At 43.6% G+C, this 20825-nt stretch overlaps 1 protein-coding gene across 1 annotated transcript in view; it reads right to left on the minus strand.

The window, feature by feature from the left end:
* The window catches only part of WNT5B (Wnt family member 5B), a 269199-nt gene that overhangs the window by 38067 nt on the left and 210307 nt on the right, over nucleotides 1-20825 (minus strand). Inside the window, 1 exon segment of the mRNA XM_030215576.1 lies at nucleotides 12075-12367. Coding sequence (XP_030071436.1) covers nucleotides 12075-12367 — 293 coding nt within the window.

A 20825-nucleotide genomic window follows, 5' to 3' on the forward strand; every position in this document is an offset into this window, starting at 1 on the left:
GACCCCTTTTTATGGGGAGAAAATCTGGATTTATCCCGATGTTACTCGACAGACCCAAGACAGGAGGAAAGATTTTTTGAAAATGAAACAAGAAGTTCTGAAACTGGGAGGGACATTTTTCCTTGCATATCCCTGTAAATGCTTGGTCCGTTTGCTGAAACTAAATATTCCTTTTTTGTTCCAGAACAGTTGAAATCTTTTCTAGATACTAAACAACTGAGATAATATAAGAATCATGTGAAGCCACCACGTGTAGCCTTATTATATGTTAAGTTAATCCACAAATAACTCTTCTCAAGTTTTGACTATGTCTCCGAATAGTGGTCTAAGGAAACGTTGAATATATATATAATGATATGTTATGAATAACAATGTATGATATTTCCTCTTTTGGTTTATAGTTAACGTATTTCTGTACAAGTAGAATGCTTGTTTAAATATTGAAACTAATAAATAGATTTAAATATAGAATTTACATACACCGCGTTATAGAATACACCTAGAAAATTGTGCGTGTAAGTTCTAATTAAAGCCAATTAGTGCTGCTAATTGGTTGTTGAGTACCAATTATCGGTGCTGACTGGCATGTTGATCAATTAAGTTGTGCATGCAATTTGGCCATGCGGCCTAATTAGCATGCACATATTAAGGTACCATATATAGAATTTGGGGGATTGTATTTAGGCATGCCCACTTATTCCAAGTTAATGGCAGGTCTAAGTGGGTGTTTTTTTGCACTTAATATACACTACGCTGTCACTTAAACATGCAAATGTTAGTTTTGTCCATGCTCCTCCCCTGTGAACATCCCTTACAATTATGCGCTAAGAGGAGGATTCTATCCACATGGAAAATATTTGTTGCTAAGCATATTCTATAAATGGCGCCTAGATTTAGGCGCGGTATATAGAATATGCTTAGTTGATATCACAGTGTCTAAAACTATGCATCTCCATTTACACCAATGAAAACATGGTGTAAATCCCAGCTCGTAGATTTAGGTGCAGAGGGCCATATTCCATAGTTACACATGTAAATTTCAGAATGCCTATGAAACATCCACTTCCCTGCCCATAACCACACCTTTTTGTCTTCAAGCATTAGAAGTTAGGCGCAGTGCCGTTACAGAATATGCTTAACGAGTAAATTCTAATTATTGCCAATTAGTGCTTATTATTGCTTGTTAAGTGCAGTTATCTACGCTAATTAACTTGTTGAGCCAATTAAGTTATGAGCATTGTTATAGAATCTGCCTGGATTTTGGCGCGGATCTCTAGGCGCACTATATAAAATCCGGGAGTAAACCAGTTGCACATGTAATTTATAGAACTGCGCTGGGTGCTCAGCTAGCGCTTATACATGCATAAGTTTATACTTATATTTGCAAGTATTACTGCCTTTAAATTTACACGCATAATCAGTGTGGAAACTTAGACAAGTTATAGAACGAAAGTGAGTGTGTGTATGTAATGCATGCAGCATTACTGACCATTCTTGTGGGTACAATTAGCCAGCCCTCCTACCCAGGGCTTGCCAGGCGCAGGGTGAAATGATTGATCACTGGGGCCTGCTGCAGGCAGGCTGGGTAAACAAAGCAGATGGGTGGATTACCAAGCAAGATGGACAGAGTGGGAGATAAGACATGAAATAAGGGCTGGGGGAGGGGGCAGGCACAGAGAGCAGAGAAGAAAATTAGGGGCAAGTTGAGAAAGCAGCTGGGCAGGAAAGGAAGTGTGGAAAGAGACAAATGAACAGAGGGCAATAAAAGCTTTGCTCTGGGGAGAAGGAGGAGTGGTTAGAACAGGGCTGTTTATTTTTTAAAAGAAATAAACATTTCACCCCACCCCCCAGACATACTGTCCCTGGGAACCCAGCAGTTGTGTTGTTCCAAGGAGGGAGGTGTGATAAAGATTGGCCTTCTCTTGCCATTTTATGGTAGCAGGGGGAGGGAGCTGCTGGACAGCCACACTGGCCCCAGGTAATGGCACCATTATCTAACACTTCAATAGCAGCTGTTTCTGGGATAAGGTAGTGGGATTAACCCCTGTAAACCCACAGAAATAAAAGCAGTACATGGAAACAAAAACCTGTAGCTAGTTCAAAAAACAAGATGTGAGAGTAAGGGTAATGCATTTGATATACCACTTTCCCTGGAACCAGCAAAGCAGTGGAGGAGTGGCCTAGTGGTTAGAGCAGGGGTCTTGCAGTCCAGAGGTGACTAGTTGAAATCCCGTTGCTGCTCCTTGTGATCTTGGGCAAGTCACCTAACCCTCCATTGCCTCAGGTATAAACTTAGATTGTGAGCCCTCCTGGGAGAGAGAAATATCTAGTGTACCTGAATTAGATTGTAAGCTCTTTGAGCAGGGACTGTCTTTCTTCTATGTTTGTGCAGCGCTGCGTACGCCTTGTAGCGCTATAGAAATGCTAAATAGTAGTAGTAGTAGTAGTAATGTAACTCACCTTGAGCTACTACTGAAAAAGATGTGAGCAAAATTTAAATAAATAAATACACCTATTACATACAGGTACTTTTTATTTCCAGGTATGTGTCTGGTTTCATTGACTTATGAATTCACAGTGAATGGGTAATAGTAGTAGACAATGCTGGAGTTTGAGAAGGGGGATATTGAGGTGCATTCACAGAAACAGAAGTTTAGAAGGGGCACAAGGAAGCAGCCCCCCCCCCCCAAAAAAAAAAACCATGGCTTTCCACTGGTAATTCAAGATGAGATACATTCAGGTACAATTACCACAAAAGAAAAGATAGCTTTTTCCAGTGGTATTGTGTTCAAATCTGGTTGCTGTATCTCAAAAAAGATATAGCGGAATTAGAAATGGATCAAAGAAGAGCAACCAAAATGATAGAAGGGATGGAACTGCTCCCATATGAGGAAAGGCTAAAGAGGTTAGGGCTCTTCAGCTTGGAAAAGAGGCTGAGGGGGGATATGATTGAGGTCTACAAAATCTCGAGTGCTGTGGAGTGAGTGGAGGTGATTCGATTTTTTACTCATTTAAAAAGTACAAAGTCCAGGGACGGATATTTGGTCCCTGATGGTAGAAGTTTTCCATCTTCCGGGTTCACTAGTATATCAATATGTGATTCTTAAAGACCGTTGCTTTCAGAGCACTTTATCACCTAGTGAATGTGCTCTGGTTCATACTATGCTCTCATTGGCTTTAAAAGTCATTCTCCTGCATTGGAAATCCCTGAACCTGGCCACATATCAAGAATGGTGGAATTTACTGTTTCAAGCTTACAAATAGGAAACCTATCTTGCAAAAAAGTCATTTAAGTTTGCCTTACATGAGAAGAAATGGTCCCCACTTGTGTCTTATTTTCAAGTTGTATCACGCTGTGCCTAAGGTCCTTTGTTGCTTCTCTTTCGTTGTATACTGTTTTTGCATATACTCCCCCCTTTTTTTATTATCCCCCCTTCTTTTCTTTTTCTCTCATCTTACCTAAGTTGCATTGAACATGGTTTACGACTTCCAATGTATAGTTGCTGTTTCACACTTGTCTTGTTTTGAAAACCAATAAAATTATTTAAACAAAAATCCTATATAATAAAACTCACCCTCAACGTTCTGAGGACACTGACGTCACTGTCAGGTCCTCCGGGCACTTCCTTCCGGTTCGAAGCCTTTGTGGTGGTGAAGCCACCGAAAACTCTGTGTTGGGGCCCCGCCCTCGCGTCCAACGTGATGACATCGAGGGCGGAGCAATGGCGTCAGTGGCTTCACAACCAACGACGCAGCAGATTGAAGGTGGCATGCCGAGGTCCGCAACAATGGTGGGCAGTGCCATCAGAATGCCGAAAGGGGTGAGTAGGGAGGGGGGGGAGGTTCGGAAGGAAACTGTGCTAGCGCCAGTTTCATTAACGCAAGAAACGGGCATGTTTTACTAGTAAATAAATAAATAAATAAATAGGAGGAAATATTTTTTCACTCACAAAATAGTTAAGCTTTGGAACTCGTTGCTGGAGGATGTGGTAACAGTGGTTAGTTTAACAAAAGGTTTGGACAAGTTCCTGGAGGAAAAGTCTATAGTCTGTTATTGAGATGGACATGGGGGAAACCACTGCTTGCGCTGGGATTTGTAGCATGGAATGTTGCTACTAACTGGGTTTCTGCCAGGTACTTGTGATCTGGATTGGCCACTGCTGGATGCAGGATACTGGGCTAGATGGACCATTGGTCTGACCCAGTATGGCTATACTTATGTTCTTATGTTGAAGGGGTGGATAGGAGATTTACTCGTATATGGGTAATTATATAAATTGATGCCTTGTTATAGGTGCCCCAATGCTGTACGCTGAGTACCAGTTCTACAATGGCATCCGGGCAGCAAGCCATCATCATCGAATACTAGTATAAGTCAGCATTGGCATGCCTAAATGTAGGCAACTAAGAAAAATCCAAATCCAGAAAAACCAACTAGAGCGAACCACAACAATTTCCTGGAAAATACTCACTGAGGTGCAAAAACGAAAGTAAAAGCCAGTCAGAACTCTGATTACGAAGTAATAATAACATGAAAAGCGCAGCACTCAGTATATTAACAGGCACCAAAGCCTGAATCAATGGAGTCACGATATATAGAGTCCATGGGATGGTGCTCAAAATTAGGTGCCAGGAGAAATCTGTGCTAAGTGCTGTTCTATAAGGGGTGCTCTGAGCTGAGGATGCTTTATATAATAGTGCTTAGCATGGATTTCTGTGCACAACTTTGGGCATTGAAGACTTATGGCTGCTGAAACCTGGGATAAATTCTGGTGCAAGTTGGGTGCGTGACCCCAGTGTTCTATATTTATTTATATATTTTTTATTTATTAGGATTTATTTACCGCCTTTTTGAAGGAATTCACTCAAGGCGGTGTACAGTAAGAATAGATCAAAACATGAGCAGGAGGCAATTATAACACTGTGCTGAAATTTTTGAAATGCCCCTGACCACTGTTCCCTCTAAGCTGAGTGGGAGTCCTCCGCCTACAGCCCTGCCAGTGTGTGTGTGTGTGTGTGTGTGGGGGGGGGGGGGGGTGCTGTTTCACTATCACATTTCCAATAGTAAAAGACAGACAAGTTCTGCAGGACTCCAGGGAATCTGCCTGTCCCTAGAGACTGAAAACATAATATTGAAGCACCGCCCCCTACTGGAAGCAATGCAGTTGGAGGACTCCTGCTCTGCTTAAAAGGAACAGTGCTCCTGACCCGCTCATGCCCCTCCCATGGCCATAACCCTTTTGGGTTGCACACAAGACACTTTGGGCAAACAGTGTCATAGAAAAGCGAACAGGCAGATCCACGAATAAGTCCAGCTTGTTAACTGATCAGTTTGTGTGTAGATCCGCGTTCAAATTTGGGCGACCTTTACAGAATGCGGGAGTAGATTTGCGTAACTGCTAGCACTATATAACTTATGCATGCAATTGGTGCCAAATTTTAAGCACCAGGTTATAGAATGAGGGGAATACTGTAATAACCTGCTCTAACCTTTCACCTCAGCAAAGTTGAGTTTCACGCTTAGCTTACAACCCAGATGAAACATGTTTGGTGATCTCCTTGGATGTGATAGGCATTACATCAACTTTCTCTTCCATTACCTAACAAGTCAAAAAATGTTTCAGGCACATGAATGCATATGTTAGTAACTACAGCTCTGAGAAGTGCTTTATCACATAAGAACATAAGAATAGTCATATTGGGTCAGACCAATGGTCTAACTAGCCCAGTATCCTATTTCCAACAGTGGCCAAGCCAGGTCATAAGTACCTGGCAGAAACCCAAATTGTGGCAACATTCCATGTCTGTCTCAATAGCAGACTATGGACGTTTCCTCTAGGAACTTGTCCAAACCTTTTTTAAACCCAGATACGCTAACCGCTGTTACCACATCCTCCGGCAAAGAGTTCCAGAGCTTAACTGTTCTTTGAGTGAAAAAATATTTCCTCCTATTTGTTTTAAAAGTATTTCCATGTAACTTCCTTGAGTGTCCCCTAGTCTTTGTACTTTTGGAACGAGTAAAAAATCGATTTACTTCTACTCGTTCTACACCACTCAGGCTTTTGTAGACCTCAATCATATCTCCCCTCATCCGTCTCTTTTCCAAGCTGAAGAGCCCTAACCCCTTTAGCCTTTCCTCGTGGAACTCCTCTCGTATGAGGAAAGGCTAAAGGGGTTAGGGCTCTTCAGCTTGGAAAAGAGATGGATGAGGGGAGATATGATTGAGGTCTACAGAGGCAGATGGTGATCATTTAAAAGGAACCATACTTATGAAAGGACAGGGAAAGATAGACATGAACAAGAGAAAGGGGGAGCAAAAGATATGGAAAGGATAGAAAGGCATGGGGGCAGAATGCAGCAGCAGAGTAAATAAAGGAGAATTAAGAGATGAAAAAAACATCATAATGAGAAAGAAGAACGATGACAAAAGGAATCTAATCAGATATTTGAATTTACAAGAAAAAGAGATAAGAGGAAAGCTACAGCCATTGGATGACTTGTTCTTATTTTCATTATCTTGAAAGGCCTTTGTTTTCACGTGGGAATCACAAACACAGAGAGATAAATGGATTTGTCCAGCCTAGGTGGCAAAGGGAAGTGTTGGTCTTATATCCCAAAACTCAGGGGTTCAACTGCTGGAACCCCCATGTCCCTTAAATATGTGCCTGCCTGACGTTGATATAAAATATAGGTTACACCCAATGCTTCCAAAAGAACATCAAGGAGGATCTAAGAATATCAATAAACCCATGGGCTGCAGGAAGGTTATTCTCCACCAGGAGGCACATATGAAAGTAAATGTATGGATACACTGGCACCAGGGCAAGGATTGATTTTGATACTCACCTGCCTTTTTGGGTTCCTGTGCTTGTGGACTCCTAGACCAACTCAAAAGGGTAGTGTGGTGCCCAACTTCTCCTCAGGCTTGGCACCTAGAGCAGTTGCCCTATCTGCCCACCCTTTGTGAGGGCTCTAGATCGTCAGAGATGGGAATGTGCTACTTAAGGACAACAGAGACCTAGGTTATGTATTTTAAGCAAGGGAGGTTAAACAGGAGGTTCCCCCTACTCTTCTAACATCCAATAACCAAGGACTAATCTGGTAAATAAAGGATGGCTGGAGCTACTTTTCCACTGCTTCTAACCACTGACAAGTCAGATCACTTCCTAGAGCTTCAACTTTTAAACAGAAATCAAGTAATTTGGATGTCCTGCTTGTTCACTTCAGTAAGCATCAATACTGATCTCTGTTCTAGCTTCTATTGAATAATAAAACAGTTGCAATCTCTTTTTAAACCACTGCCTCTTATGCTCCTCTGGTTGATGCCTCTAGCTCTAACATCAGGACAGAATTAACCCTTGGTGAGCCCTAGACAAACAAGAGTTGGGTCCCTCATCATAGCATAAATAAATCTTAAAAGCTCTAAAAATGTGAGTTCACACAGTTTTGACTGCAAAGGAAAACTGACAGAAGAGGAAACAGCAGGTATGAAGTGCTGCTCACTGCCTCCTCTTCCCAAGTGGTGGAAATGCATATGGGGTGAAAAGGACAGACAGATAGACCTCTGCAGGCAGTGGTGGCTCTGATAGATGTCCCTTTCCACCCCCACCCATCTCTTTCTGCCAGAAGCTGATTTACCAGGGCAACAATTTGCCTTGGGAGTCATAGATATTTAAGAGGGTTCTATCTAAACATTTGGGCTCTGGGCAGGTGCCTAATTTGCCTATGCCTGAATCCTGCCTTGCCCCCTGACTGAAGTGTTAATCCGCATCACCCTTACTCATATCATCATCAGAGCAATATCTCAAGTGCTATGATGGCAGCTTCAGACTCAGAATACAGCAAGTGACATGTCATGGCTGAACAATACTCATAGCTGCTCACCTTTACCCCGAGTTCCTAGGAAAGTAAACTAAGGTGAAACTCAAAAAATGTTCAATTGGGTTTTCTTTCTCTTTTGTCAGTCAGTTTTTGAAAATTCATCCATGAAAATATGAGCAGTAGTGCCTTTTCTGGCTTGTCCAGTTCTGCCTGTTGTATTGTCCCCAGAATTAAATGCACGGTTTGATGTTCAAAGCTTAATCAAAGAGATTCTGGTAAGAGGCAGTTCTTTCCAGTTCTATAGTAGCACATGTACAGAAAACAAGAACTGTGCAGTAATCAGTGCATCATTTTTCTTATGAAATTTCAAGAAATCTTACTCGGTTGCAATATTTTTATTGTACTACAGGAGGTCTGGATTCTGAACCACTAAGGTCTCTTCTTTTGAACTTATGAGGTCTCCCGAGCTCTTGTGGTACACCCAGAAGCATAACAAGGTTTTGTAGTGAGGGGGAGCAGATCTTTTGTAAAATAGGCGTCAGTGTGAAGCTGAAGGGTTGGTCCGCATAGGTACCATTTTATTCAAAATCTGTTTGGGGAGCAGCCGCTCCCCTTGCATCCCACCTAGAAACACCTCTGGGTACACCCTGTTAGTTCAAAGAAAGGTCTGAAAAGCAGAGGTCAGCGGTTTTTAAGCTGCTTCTAGAATGAGGGGGATAGCCATGGGCTGAACTGAGCCTGGATTTTCAATGCCAGGCCAAGTCCGGACACCTGTGATCACCTGGGAGCTAACCTCATACCGGGCTGCTCAGGGTTGGTGTTAGACATTCAGAGGCCCAGGACAGAAACTGGAGAGGGGGCCCCAAAGCTGATCTTCAGCCTATGCCTTCTTCAGCTTGAGGCAGGTTAGGGGGCTCTCTGTAGTAAGGGGTCCCAGGGCAATTGCCCTGTTTGCCACCCCGTAACGCCAGCCCTGGGGCTGATATTAAGTTAGCTTGGCAGATAAAGTTAGGATAGCCTTTTTGCTATGTTAACTTTATCCACTTTATAGTGGACCAACTGATTAAATATTGGCTCCGCCCATTGACCACCCCCAACTAACTGGAGAGTGCCGTAGCAGTCAGAGCCAATATTCAATGGCACTGTCCGGTTAAGTGCCACTGAATATTGACAGAGGACCAGCTCAGTGAGGTTTAATCAGGCAGGCGCCTCTCCTACCCAGTTAAATCCTTTTGAACATAGTCTAGATTTCTTCAGGAACCATACGCCTTGTAGAATTATGCCCGAGATAAATCTCAAGCAAAGCAGGCTGAGATGAAATCTGACCTGTTATGCACCTCTTATTACCCAAGCTCCTTCTCCCACTCTGGAGACAGTGTCCCCATTATAGACCTTTTAGTGTAGAGATAGGCAATTCCAGTCTTCAAGAGCCCCAGATGGGTCAGGTTTTCAGGATATCCACAATGAACACACAAGAGATAGATTTATGGAAAACCAAGGGATCCAAGATGGCCGCACATACCTGAGGAGCAGCAGACTCCCTGTTTCTTTCTTTGAGAAATACCTAGACGCTGTGGTAAGGCAGCTGTTCGAGCCTCCCCGCTGCCTGTTTCCCCTATTGTCGGTCTGATGGATCGCCACTTGAGGAGTCTGGTGGCTGGAGAAGTCAGGAGTGGACCCAGTGGAGACGCCGGCTTGAGAGAGGAAATGGCAGTGTTTTCCGGGCTTGAGAAGACACTGAGCCCCGACGAAAGAGCTCCTCCCCCGCAACCACAAGGTTCGAGTTCTCCCCTCTCTGAATCGATTGTGCCTTCCTTGAGAAGTATGCAAAGCACCATTTTGAGTGAGGCTCACTTACATCGGGGGGGGGGGGGGGGGGGGAGATTGGAGGAGACAGATTGGAAGCGCACTTCCGGGAATACAAACTTGTTGCGAGTGAGACAGGGGGGGGGGGGGTCGAAGTGCTCCTAAGCTTGAAATGACAAGTGATATGTCTCAATCTACTCTGGTATCTTTTCCTGATTTTTTAAGTAAGAAGCCTACTGACTTTTTATGGTCTTTAATTTCTGGTCTAGGTAAGACTTTTCTTTCACAAACTGCTGTTCTTACACAGAAGTTCTCTCAAGTAGAAAAGAGAGTGGGAAAAGTTGAAATAGAGGCGAAGGAATTGCATTCTCGAATGGACCAAATTGACAAGGATTTTTCTAATATTCAAAACGTACAGAATTCTTTAGTTAAAGACTTGTCTAATTTGAGAAATAAGTGTGAAACTTTTGAAAATTTTGCAAGGAGCAATAATCTTCGCTTTTTAAACTTTCCAAGGGTAACTACGGTTAGGCCCTTGGAAATGGTGAAGCGTTACATGAAGGAAATTTTGGGAATTCCAGAAGATAAATTTCCTCCTTTTACACAAGCTTACTATCTACAAAGAAAAACAGAGGAACAACAGCAAAATTCTTAGGATGTTTTCGCTATATTGGATACCTCATATTCAGAATTAGCCACCGCAGCAGCGACTTTGGTTGCTTCGGTGGCACTATCCCCTGATAAACAATGGTTATTTCGAATGTTTTTTAAAAACAGAGATAAATTGTTTCTAGGCTTTAAGTTTCAATTATTTCCTGATGTATCATGAGATACTCAACATAGATGTAAACAGTTATTATTGAAACCTGGAGTTTCTACAAATAGGTGGAACTTTTTTCTTAAGATATCCATGTAAATGTATTATTAGATATAATGCTGTTAAATCTGTTTTCTTTGAATCTTCTCACTTGTCAGCCTTTATAGCAACTAAAAGTTTCAGGAGATTAAGTAGAACTCTGTATATAATTAATTTCTAGCTCATACTTGTCAGGTATAATATTGCCTCTAATTTTCCTTTATTTCTTTCTCTTATTTAGTCCTGGATCCTAATATTGTGGACTTGAGTGTTTATTATATCTTCTCTAAAAGTATTTCCTTATGAGAGGTTATCATTTTCTTGTGTAACACTTTTCTGTACAAGCGAAATTGCTTGGATTTAATTTGTAAAACGTGTAAAAGAATTTTAAAAAAGAGATAGATTTACATACCAAGGAAGCAGTGAATGCAAATCTATCTCCTGCATATTCATTATGGATATCCTGAAAACCTAACCTGACTGGGGTTCTCAAGGATCAGAATTGCCTACCTCTGTTTTAGAGCATGTTTCCATAATGTTATATGACTGTAAACTGTACACCGCCTTGGGTGAATCTCTTCATAAAGGCATTTAATAAATCCCAATAATAAAAATAAAAAATAAACCACTTTCATATAGTTTGAGCATTCCTATAACAAGGTGGATGATTTCTGCTATGTTCACAACCGTTTACGGACTCTTAGTTTGAAATGAAAATGACTACAGATTGTAAAAAAGCACTTTCTTATTTGTATAGTGAATTCTTCATAAGATATAGCACTGCATACGTCCAGCAGTGCTATAAAAATGATCCTTGCATTATTATTTTTATATCCTGCTCTCTTTGCACATATACAGCTTTGGATAGGACTAAGAAGCTACAAGACCTGAGTTCAAATCCCATTTCTGCCACTGGCCATAGATATGACTATGGGCAAATCTCAAACCCCAGTACATCCAATACACATTCGGATTATAGATGCAAAGGGATGGGAATTCATCGGGTCTGAATATGGGACTAGATCCTAACTTGGCGCCAAAAATATTTCTGCCTAAGCTTATTCTGTAAACCACACCTTGATGTAGGCACGGTTTATAGAATATGCCTAGCGGCCACGCCTGCACCTAACTCTAGGCACATCCATTTACGTCAAGTAAAACTTGGAGTAAATGCCGGCACGTAAGTTAGACGCGGAGCAGGTGTATTCTATAAACCTGCGTGTAGATTTTTGGAACGCCCATGCCCCGCCCATAGCCTTTTTAGCAGCACACATTAGAATTTACGCACACCACTTTACAGAATACGCCTAGCAAGTTGTGCATGCAAATTCTAATTAAGGCCATGTATCATCAATAATTGCTAGTTAAGTGGCAATTATTGGTGCAGATTGGCTCGTTAAGTAATTAAATTGCAAGCGCAGATCCAGAATATGACGGGATTTGTGCATGCAATTTCAGTCGTGCTACATAGAATCTGGGGGACATTGTCTTACCCTGCAGCCTAAGTTAGGACACCATATAAACCTGTTAGAATAAAGAGTTTCAGCTTAGAGAAGGTAGGTAATGCAATCCGTGTTTTAAGCCTCCTTACCCTGCGGCCTGCCTCATTGTTCTGTAGATTCATCAGGGTCCGTGCTTGTTCCTCCGAACCCCTGGGATAGTTCTTCTCCCTCTCCCTGGCATCCACAAATTCTTTGGCAAAGCGATACCCATACTCCACATTGTCCCCACAACCCCCCCAGAGCCAGTCTCGGGGCAGATCCTTAGGCCGAGGTGTCCGGCTGCAGCCACAAGTAGAGAGCTCCCCCTCACGGCAGGCCCGACTGATGGCATTCACCACACCGGCTGCACTCACAGCATATGTGAAAGCTGTCTCTCTGCTGCCTGCAAAGGATGAAAAAAGAGAAATTAGAGACAATCAAAACGTAATATCAGAGTGAACAGGAGCCTCACAAAGGCAGGAATTTGTTATAGAAATGTGGTTGCCCCAAATATAGCCACACTAGTGGTTAGAGCACCGGTCTTGATATCCAGAGATGGCTGGTTCAAATCCCACTGCTGCTCCTTGTGACCTTGGGCAAGTCACTTAACCCTCTATTGCCTCAGGTACAAAATCAGATTGTGCGCCCTCTAGGGATAGGGAAATGCCCAGTGTACCTGAATGTAACTCATCTTGAGCTACTACTGAAAATGGTGTGAGTAAAATCCAAATAAATAAACAGGCCTTTTTTTCAAAAGAGGGGAAGCTCTAGAACCTGAGGACGCTATGGGGTCCTTTTACTAATGCACGCTGAAAAATGGCTTGCGGTAGTGTAGGCACGGGTTTTTGGGCGTGCGCTGATCCACTTTTTAGCACGCCTGTAAAAAAGGCCCTTTTTGGCCGAAAATGAACGTGCAGCAAAATCAAAATTGCCGCGCGTCCATTTCGGGTCTCAGACCTTACCGCCAGCCATTGACCTAGCGGTAAAGAATCCGGGCAGTAATGACCTATGCATGTCAAATGCCATTTGGCGTGCATCCATTACGCATGACCGAAAATAATATTTTTCAGATGCATGTATCGGATGCACGCCAAAAATGAAATTACCGCAAGAGCCACGCGGTAGTCGGGCAGTAACTCCATTTTGGCGCACGTTGGGCACACGTAGACGCTTACGCGGCTTAGTAAAAGGGCCCCTATATGAAGCTATAAGAGAGGCAGACTGAAAAGAAACCTCAGGAATTACAGAGATGCCAAGTTAACCAGTTCCAGGCTGAAGATTTTAAGCAGTCCTGGTTTTCAACATACATCCCAAAGTATATAGGAGTTGTAGTGCCAGATCCTGCCCATTGAAATCAGTACTGCAAGTCCTATGATGCATCATGATAAGGTGGTCAGAAATCCAGGACTATCCCAAATCTCCACTTGGAACTGAGTAACTTGGCATCTCTGAGGATAAAACCAAGAATGAAACATCTCAGCTCAAACCAGCTGTGAAATAACTTGTTGTGCTTATCCTAAGAAACCACGGGGAAAGTAACCTGCATTGTGTGGCAGGTACAGCTCCCAAAAAGACGAAGCTGCCTTGTTCCAGGAGGGACGTTTTAGACCAGTCCTGGATTTCTGTCAACTACAAATACACTGCTTTGGGAAGTAAGTTTAAAATCAGGACTAGACACAAAGGGGTCCTTTTTCTAGGGGGTGCTAAAGGATTTAGCATGTGCTAATGAATTACTGTGTGATAAATGCCATGTAGTCAATAGATATACAATAGGCTTCATGGCATTTAGCATGCACTAATCATTAGTGAACCTTAGTAAAAGGACCCCCAACATCTCCCTCATGGAATTGGGTAATTTGGTAGCTCTGTAATCTGTACCGTGTGGCAGGTAGAATCCTCCCTCCCCCTTCAAAAAATGTTTTAAATTAAAAACAAAAGTCTGGTGAAAGTAATTTGTATTGTGTAGCAGATATTGACCAGGTAACCCTACTGGGCAGACTGGATGTCAGTCTTTATCTGCTCAATGTAGACACAGAACACTAGTCTTCACACACTCAAAATCCAACAGGACACAGCGAAGATGACACAAAAATATGGCCTGTGTCCTGTGTGACTCTATATCTGCTGTCATCAACTGTTCCTGTGTAACTTTCAATTCTACTGAGGAAAAAATGTTTATATAATATAGATGAAGGTGATCATGGGTTGCTTCATACAATCTAAGGGGCCTTTTTACTAAAGCTTAGTGTGGGCTAAATGTTACCTGTGGGCCACGTGGCACTTCGGGCTAGATTAAGTAAATGGTGCTCGAAATTCAACACTGAAAAAAATTGGGGCAGAACGGTTTTCCATAAAAGGTGCTCCGCGATGGGTACCCTTTATAGAATAAGGTGTAGCACCAGGATCCACGCTCAGTTTTGGGTGCAAGGATTTACACCAACTGAAACAAGGTGTAAATTCGATTCCCACTGCAGCTCCTTGTGACCTTGGGCTAGTCACTTAGGGCCCCTTTTACCAAGCTGCAGCAAAATGGGGCCTGCTCCGGTGTCGGCGCTGAGGCCCCCTTTTACCACAGCAGGTAAAAGGTAGATCTTGCTTTTCTTCAGAAAATGGCTGCGGCAAGTAAAGCACTTGCCACGCGGCCATTTCAGGGGGGAGTCCTTACTGGATATGATGGTGAACTCAGGGTGGGAAGTACCGCCCGGCAGTACTTGTTTTTTAGTGAGCGGTAAATCCGAGTTGGGTTTACCGCCATTTTGTAAAAGAGGCTCTTAACCCTCCATTGCCCCAGGTACAAAAACTTAGATTGTGAGCCCTCTAGGGACAAAGTACCTGCATATAATGTGTACAGCGCTGCATACTTCTAGTAGTGCTATAGAAATGATTAGCAGTAGTAGTAGTAGAAAATCCCAGTGCGTAAGTTAGGCATTATAATATTTTCAGTTTTGTTCTCTATTCCTATCCAGGATAATAGCTTCACCACATTGTTCAGCATATCACTTACCACGGAGATAAGTCCCAGAAAGCCTTTAATTCCAACTATGGCCCAGATGCACAAAACCTAACGAGCCCACAACTTGCGTTTTAAACTGGTTCTAGCCAGTTTAAAACGCAAGTAGTTCACCCCGGGCATGCACTAAGGGCATTTTCCCTGCCACGGTAGCAGGCAACGAAAACGGAATGCAAATGATTGAAAAGCTATTATAATGAGCTGCAGTACCGTTGCAGCCCATTATAATCAGATGCACTACCGTTTTTCCGATTCCCTTACCGTAGGAACCCTAACGAGATGTCTGACCTCTTGTTAGGGCTCCTGTGAGGGAATCGGAAAGGAAAAGGGCTCCCAAAAAAGGTAAAAAAGAAAAAAAAAAAAAGCAGGGAGCGCATGTGAGGGGCGTCCTTTAAGGACGTACTCTCCCTGCGCTTGTGAGAGACGTCTTTTTTTTCACAGTTTTTTGTTCTGCCGGCGCTCGTGTTTTTTTTCCCCCTTCTATTGAGAGTCTTTGCCGCGCCACTTACCCCTCCACAGCGAAATTTTTCTATTTTCCTGGTTGCCGGAGAATCAGGATGTCCCTTTAGATTAGGCTCCTCTTCCTGGTCTCTTCAGCCAATCAGAGCGCGTTTCGCTGACAACAGCCAGCTAAGCCCGCTTTGATTGGCTGATGAGACCAGGAAGAGGAGCCTAATCTAAAGGGACGTCCCGATTCTCCAACTCAGGTACCGAAGGACTAGAGAATGCAAGTGAGCTACAACGAGTAGCTCATTTGCATTCCCTATTGTTGATGCATTCCCGTTCCCTACCGATTCGCTATGGAATCGGTAGGGAACGGGAATTACCAATGTCTTTAATGCATCTGGGCCTATGTCTGTGAATAACTGCATCTCTGTGCTACAGAGCACTGGCCCCCTTATCACTGTTCCATTAAGGAGTGAAATCTGAACTCCTAAATTTAGGATCCTAAGCTAGGGGCTAAATTCACCCCCTATTTTCAGTCAAACAGAGGAGCTTATGTTTTCTGCTGAAAATTAACCTATATTCACAAGCTCCAAAATGAGACTTCTAGATTGAGCTGCTCTCAATCATTTGCCTATATTTACAGTCAATTTAGCTGCCTAGTGCTGGAAACCAGTGCTAACTTCTTTTCTTCATCCTAAATCCACCCCTATTGCCACCCACCCCCTTGTTTACAAAGCCACGCGGCATTGCCGACACAGCCCATTCAAAGTGAATTGGCTGTATCGGCAGTACAAACAGGGGCCCCAATATTTAGTCTTCTCAATTTAGTAGTTCAGGGACCCTTTTACTAAAGGGTATTAAATCCTAATGTATGATTACAGTATGGGAATACTCTTACCACAAAAACATCAATGAATTTTTCCAGCAATATTTGGAAAGGGCATGCCATGGGTGGGGAATGGGCGTGCAGGAGCACATACCTCCAGATTCTATATAGCACACCTACAGATCCATGCCAAAATCTAAGTGTATTCTGTAACAACGCGCGTAACGTAATCGGCTTACCAAGTCAATCAGCGTTGTTAACAGCAATTAACAAGCAATCAGGGGCAGCCCAACCATTAGGCCACCTGAGGCAGGGGCCTCAGGTGGCACTCTTCAGGAGTGGCACCTCGGAGGGGCGGCATCTCCCCCCTTCGCCAGCACCCACCTTTTCTCTTTACTATGGCCGCCTCTCAGGCAGACACAGTAAAAGGAAGAGGCAGGTGCCGGCGGCAGGGCAGCGTATGGGAATCACTGCCGCTGCTGGGTTTGAAACGTCACCGTGAAAAAGACTAAGGCTGGCGGGGGTTAAGGACCCCCACCAGCAAAGGTACCTTGAGGTGGCAGCGGTGGGGAGGGGAGTCAAAAGTAGAGGGGGCCCCACCTAGCTACGCCCCTGTTTTACAGCCATGTTAAAAGTGGACTTAGCGAATGAGACAGTCCCGCGTTAAAATGCACAAAGCGTATTTTTAATGCATTTTAGTAAAATAGCCCCTTAGTGAAAATTTGACTGCAAATTAGGCATTCAAAACCACTTCTAAATAGAGATGTAAGTGTAAGTGGAACCAGACTGAAGCAACTTCAAGCTAGAAAAACAGTCCAACCCAATCACTAAAAAAGTGATAGGAAATGTTGGTGATTATTTTTAATATTCTTTAATATTTTTTTTAATTATGAAGGAAAAAGGCCTCAACAACTGAAAAGGCAGATCTTGCATGTTTCTCTGCTCTTAGGGCCCCTTTTACCAAGCTGCGGGTAAACGTTTGCTGGGCGCCGAGGCCCCCTTTTACCACAGCGGGCAAATGGTTGTTTTCAGCTAAAAAAAAAAAAAAGGAAAGGCCCTGCGCTAATCACAGGGATTGAAGCGTGGCTATTTCCAGGGGGAGCCCTTACTGCCACCTATTTAGGCAGGGCCGCCGAGAGACTGGGCCGAGCCTGGGGCTGGGCCGCCCTCGTCGCTGCTGCCACTCCACCCTCCACCCCCCCCCCCCCGAGGTCACCGCCGCTCCCCCCTCCACCCGCCCCCCTCCGTCCGCCACCGGGCCGGGCCCCCTGAATTGAAATCACAGCGCCTCTCACCTCTGTGTGAAAGCGCTGCAGGCAGCAAGGCAGCAGATCATCTCCCTTCGGCTCTCCTTCCCTCCTTGTGTCCTGCCCTCGCGGAAGTTACGTCAGACAAGGGCGGGACACAGGGAGGGAAGGAGGCCCGAAGGGAGGCAATCTGCTGCCCTGCTGCATGCAGCGCTTTCACACGGAGGTGAGAGGCGCTGTGATTTCAATGCAGGGGACCCGACCCGGTGGCAGACAGTCGACAACGGAGGGTGGGTGGGACTGCGGTGCCGGGCCCAGGGAAGTTTGTCCCCCCTGCCCCCCCTCTCAGCGGCTATGTATTTAGGTGATGGTAGGGGCTCCCGCGCTAACCTGGCGGTAACCGGGAAGCGCATGGTGCTGCCAGATTACCGCCAGGTATGCCCAGATGCTATAAAATGTAAAAGATATTTTTGTGATGCCGGAAATGGCATGCGCTGGGGGTGGGAACTACAGCCAGGCTCCTGAGGTAGCCCGGCGGTAGTACCAATTTGGCGTTGTAAAAGGGCCCTTTAGTCAACAGTTCCGTTATTACCATTGGTCTAAAAAACCTTCATGTTTTACTTTTCAATCAAAAAAACCTAACTCATGTGTGAATATCAAATGATTTTTGTCTTAAAATCTTTCAAATGTCCCAATATAACTTTCATTTCTAGCAAAAAGGCACAAAACAGCCCCGATATAGCTTATTAAGGAACAAAACAGCATGACACTTTTCTTGATCATGATCCCCAGTCTCCCACTATTAAAGAATATTAGAAATTGAACATTTTGGTGATCATCACTTTTTTTTGAAGTTGCAAATAAAATTAGGCGCAGTTTAGAAGCCCAGCATAAACCCTTTGACTGTGGGCCTCACAGACCTTATTGTGAAGGACTATTTCCCTATATTAAAGAAGGCTGTAGTAGAACTGGCATTTTTTTTTTTTTGTGGACTGAGTCTGAAGCCTTAAAAAGCAGCCCTATGAATAATGGATGACTGAATTGAGGAAGGCTTTCTCTCCAGCTGTTACTCACACCTCCTGTGGGAAGCTATCATTGATGGTTCATGCTCCTTGAATGACTCACACAATCTCACTGCTGAGACAATGATCTGAGGGACGTTTTATCACTTTTTAAATACTTTCTCTGCTTAGTAAGAATGGTCTCCCATTGTGTATCCTGATACACGACTGAATAATGGTCTAAGCTATGAAAAGTGTTTTCCATTTGTATGCATGCTTCTTAACAGGAGTGCAATCCTGTAGGTTACCTTTGTGTATTGTTTGCATAGATATGTGTTACCTATATGGTCGCAGACTACATTCTCAGCTTTTGTGAATTACAGCACACTAGAAAGTCCATGACTTTTGTGTATTATAGGTGCAGTGGATCCTTACTGTGTGATATTCCCTGAGTGGTGTAGATATAGTGGGGTTATGTATGGCGTTATTCATTCTGAATGCACTGATTTGTTAGAAATCTGTGCATCATTTATTGCAAATACTGGGCAGAGTAACATTCATAACTGCACTGTTTACAGACTAGGTAACTCCTACCTGCAGCAAAAGTGGGGTGGGATAGGATGGGGAAGGAAATCACTTTGAAAATTAGCTTGCAATCCTACCTGTAATCTGTATAAGATCATACACAGAATATATGTCAGTGATTCCTAAACCTGTCCTGGTGTCCCTGACAAAGAACTTTCAGGCTGGCCATACTGAATTTGCATGAGATAAATTTGCATACATTGGTCTTCAATATATGTAAATATTTTATCCATGTTCATGTGGGGTCAATATGATAGGTCTGAAGCCTGTAGCACTCATGTATTGAATCATTTATAGTTCACCTTCATTTGATATACTGCTCATCATAAAATATCTAAGTGGTTTACATATAGCAATAAAAAGAAGCCATAACTGCAGTTTCTTCAATGGACAATACATGCTGTACACCACCTTCAGTGAATCACTTCACAAAGCAGATGAATAAATCCCATTTTGACAGGACAGACCAGTTCTTTGTAAACAATGAACTAGTACTTCTGAGGTCCCTAATAAAAGCTGGTCTAAAAGCCTAAAGGGAGAAAAGCCCAGTGGTCATGTGAAAAGTTCCTAGTTTAATTGCTGGATCAGGACTTCCACTCAACCAGCTGGTCAAGCTTGGATACTTCAAAGGCAGCATTCACAGCCCCCAAGGGGGAGGAGTCATGATCATGGTATGGAAATGACACCTAGATGGTCAATCAGGGCCCATGACTGTGAGCGCCCAGAAGGAGCCAAGCTAAATGGCTCTTGACCACTGGTCTTGGTCACCCTAAGGGCCCAAATGAATATGTCTGGTAGGCAATGAGGGCTCATAACATAATATAACATACCAAATCTTATATACCATATCAAACCAGTAGCTCAAAATGGTTTACAACATAATAAAATAATTAACAAAAGACAATGTCAAATTAAAATCAGAATTAAAATACAGCAGAAATAAAAAAAAGTACATCATTAAACAACAAAACTACCAGAAACAGCAAATACTAAAAAGTTACAAAAAATGTAGTAAATAACCAAATCTTAAGCTGCTCACGAAACCTCAAATAATTAGGTTCAATAGAAATTTCGACAGGCAAAGCATTCAAGATAGAAACTACAGCAGAAAAGGTATAGGGTGACCGGTTAGTCCAGAGCCCGACCATAATGGGGGTGGGAGCAGCACCCCGACGCCAGGCTGGGCAGCGATAGTGGGGCCCTCAAGCCAGGATGTCAGAAGCACCGGGGATGCTGGGCAGTTGAGGGTTGCCAGCCAAAGGCGACCTTCAACCCCGCAGTGGCGGGATCTGCCTATTAGATCCTTCCTGTGACTTGGACAGGAAGAGTGTTGGGGGGGGGGGGGAATTTAAAGGGCAATCCTCCGTGAAGCAGGTCTCTTCCTGCACCCTGGAGGCAAATGGCTTCCCCTTCCACCCTCCAAGTCTTAGGGGCAAGGTTCCAACTATCGCAGCTTAGAGGGGGTGCCCGAGCTAATGGCAGCTTCAAAGGAGGTCCTTTGAAGTAGACCTTAATGTTCACCTGGAGGTCAACATTAGGTCTATGTTTTCTCCTTCAGAGGACTAGAGGTCTAGGCTGTACCTTGCTCCAGCTGGCATGGTGGAGTATAAGGTTAATCTGTCGGTGTTTGCCTACTAGCTGGCATGGCGGGAGGTCCCTTGTGGCTGTGGTACTTATGCATAGCTCAGGTATGGCAAATTTCCACCAACAGGCTAAGCTGCGGCCAAAATATTTCCAAATAAAGC

This window comes from Microcaecilia unicolor, chromosome 9 (genome assembly GCF_901765095.1).
Source record: "Microcaecilia unicolor chromosome 9, aMicUni1.1, whole genome shotgun sequence".
Taxonomy (NCBI): domain Eukaryota; kingdom Metazoa; phylum Chordata; class Amphibia; order Gymnophiona; family Siphonopidae; genus Microcaecilia; species Microcaecilia unicolor.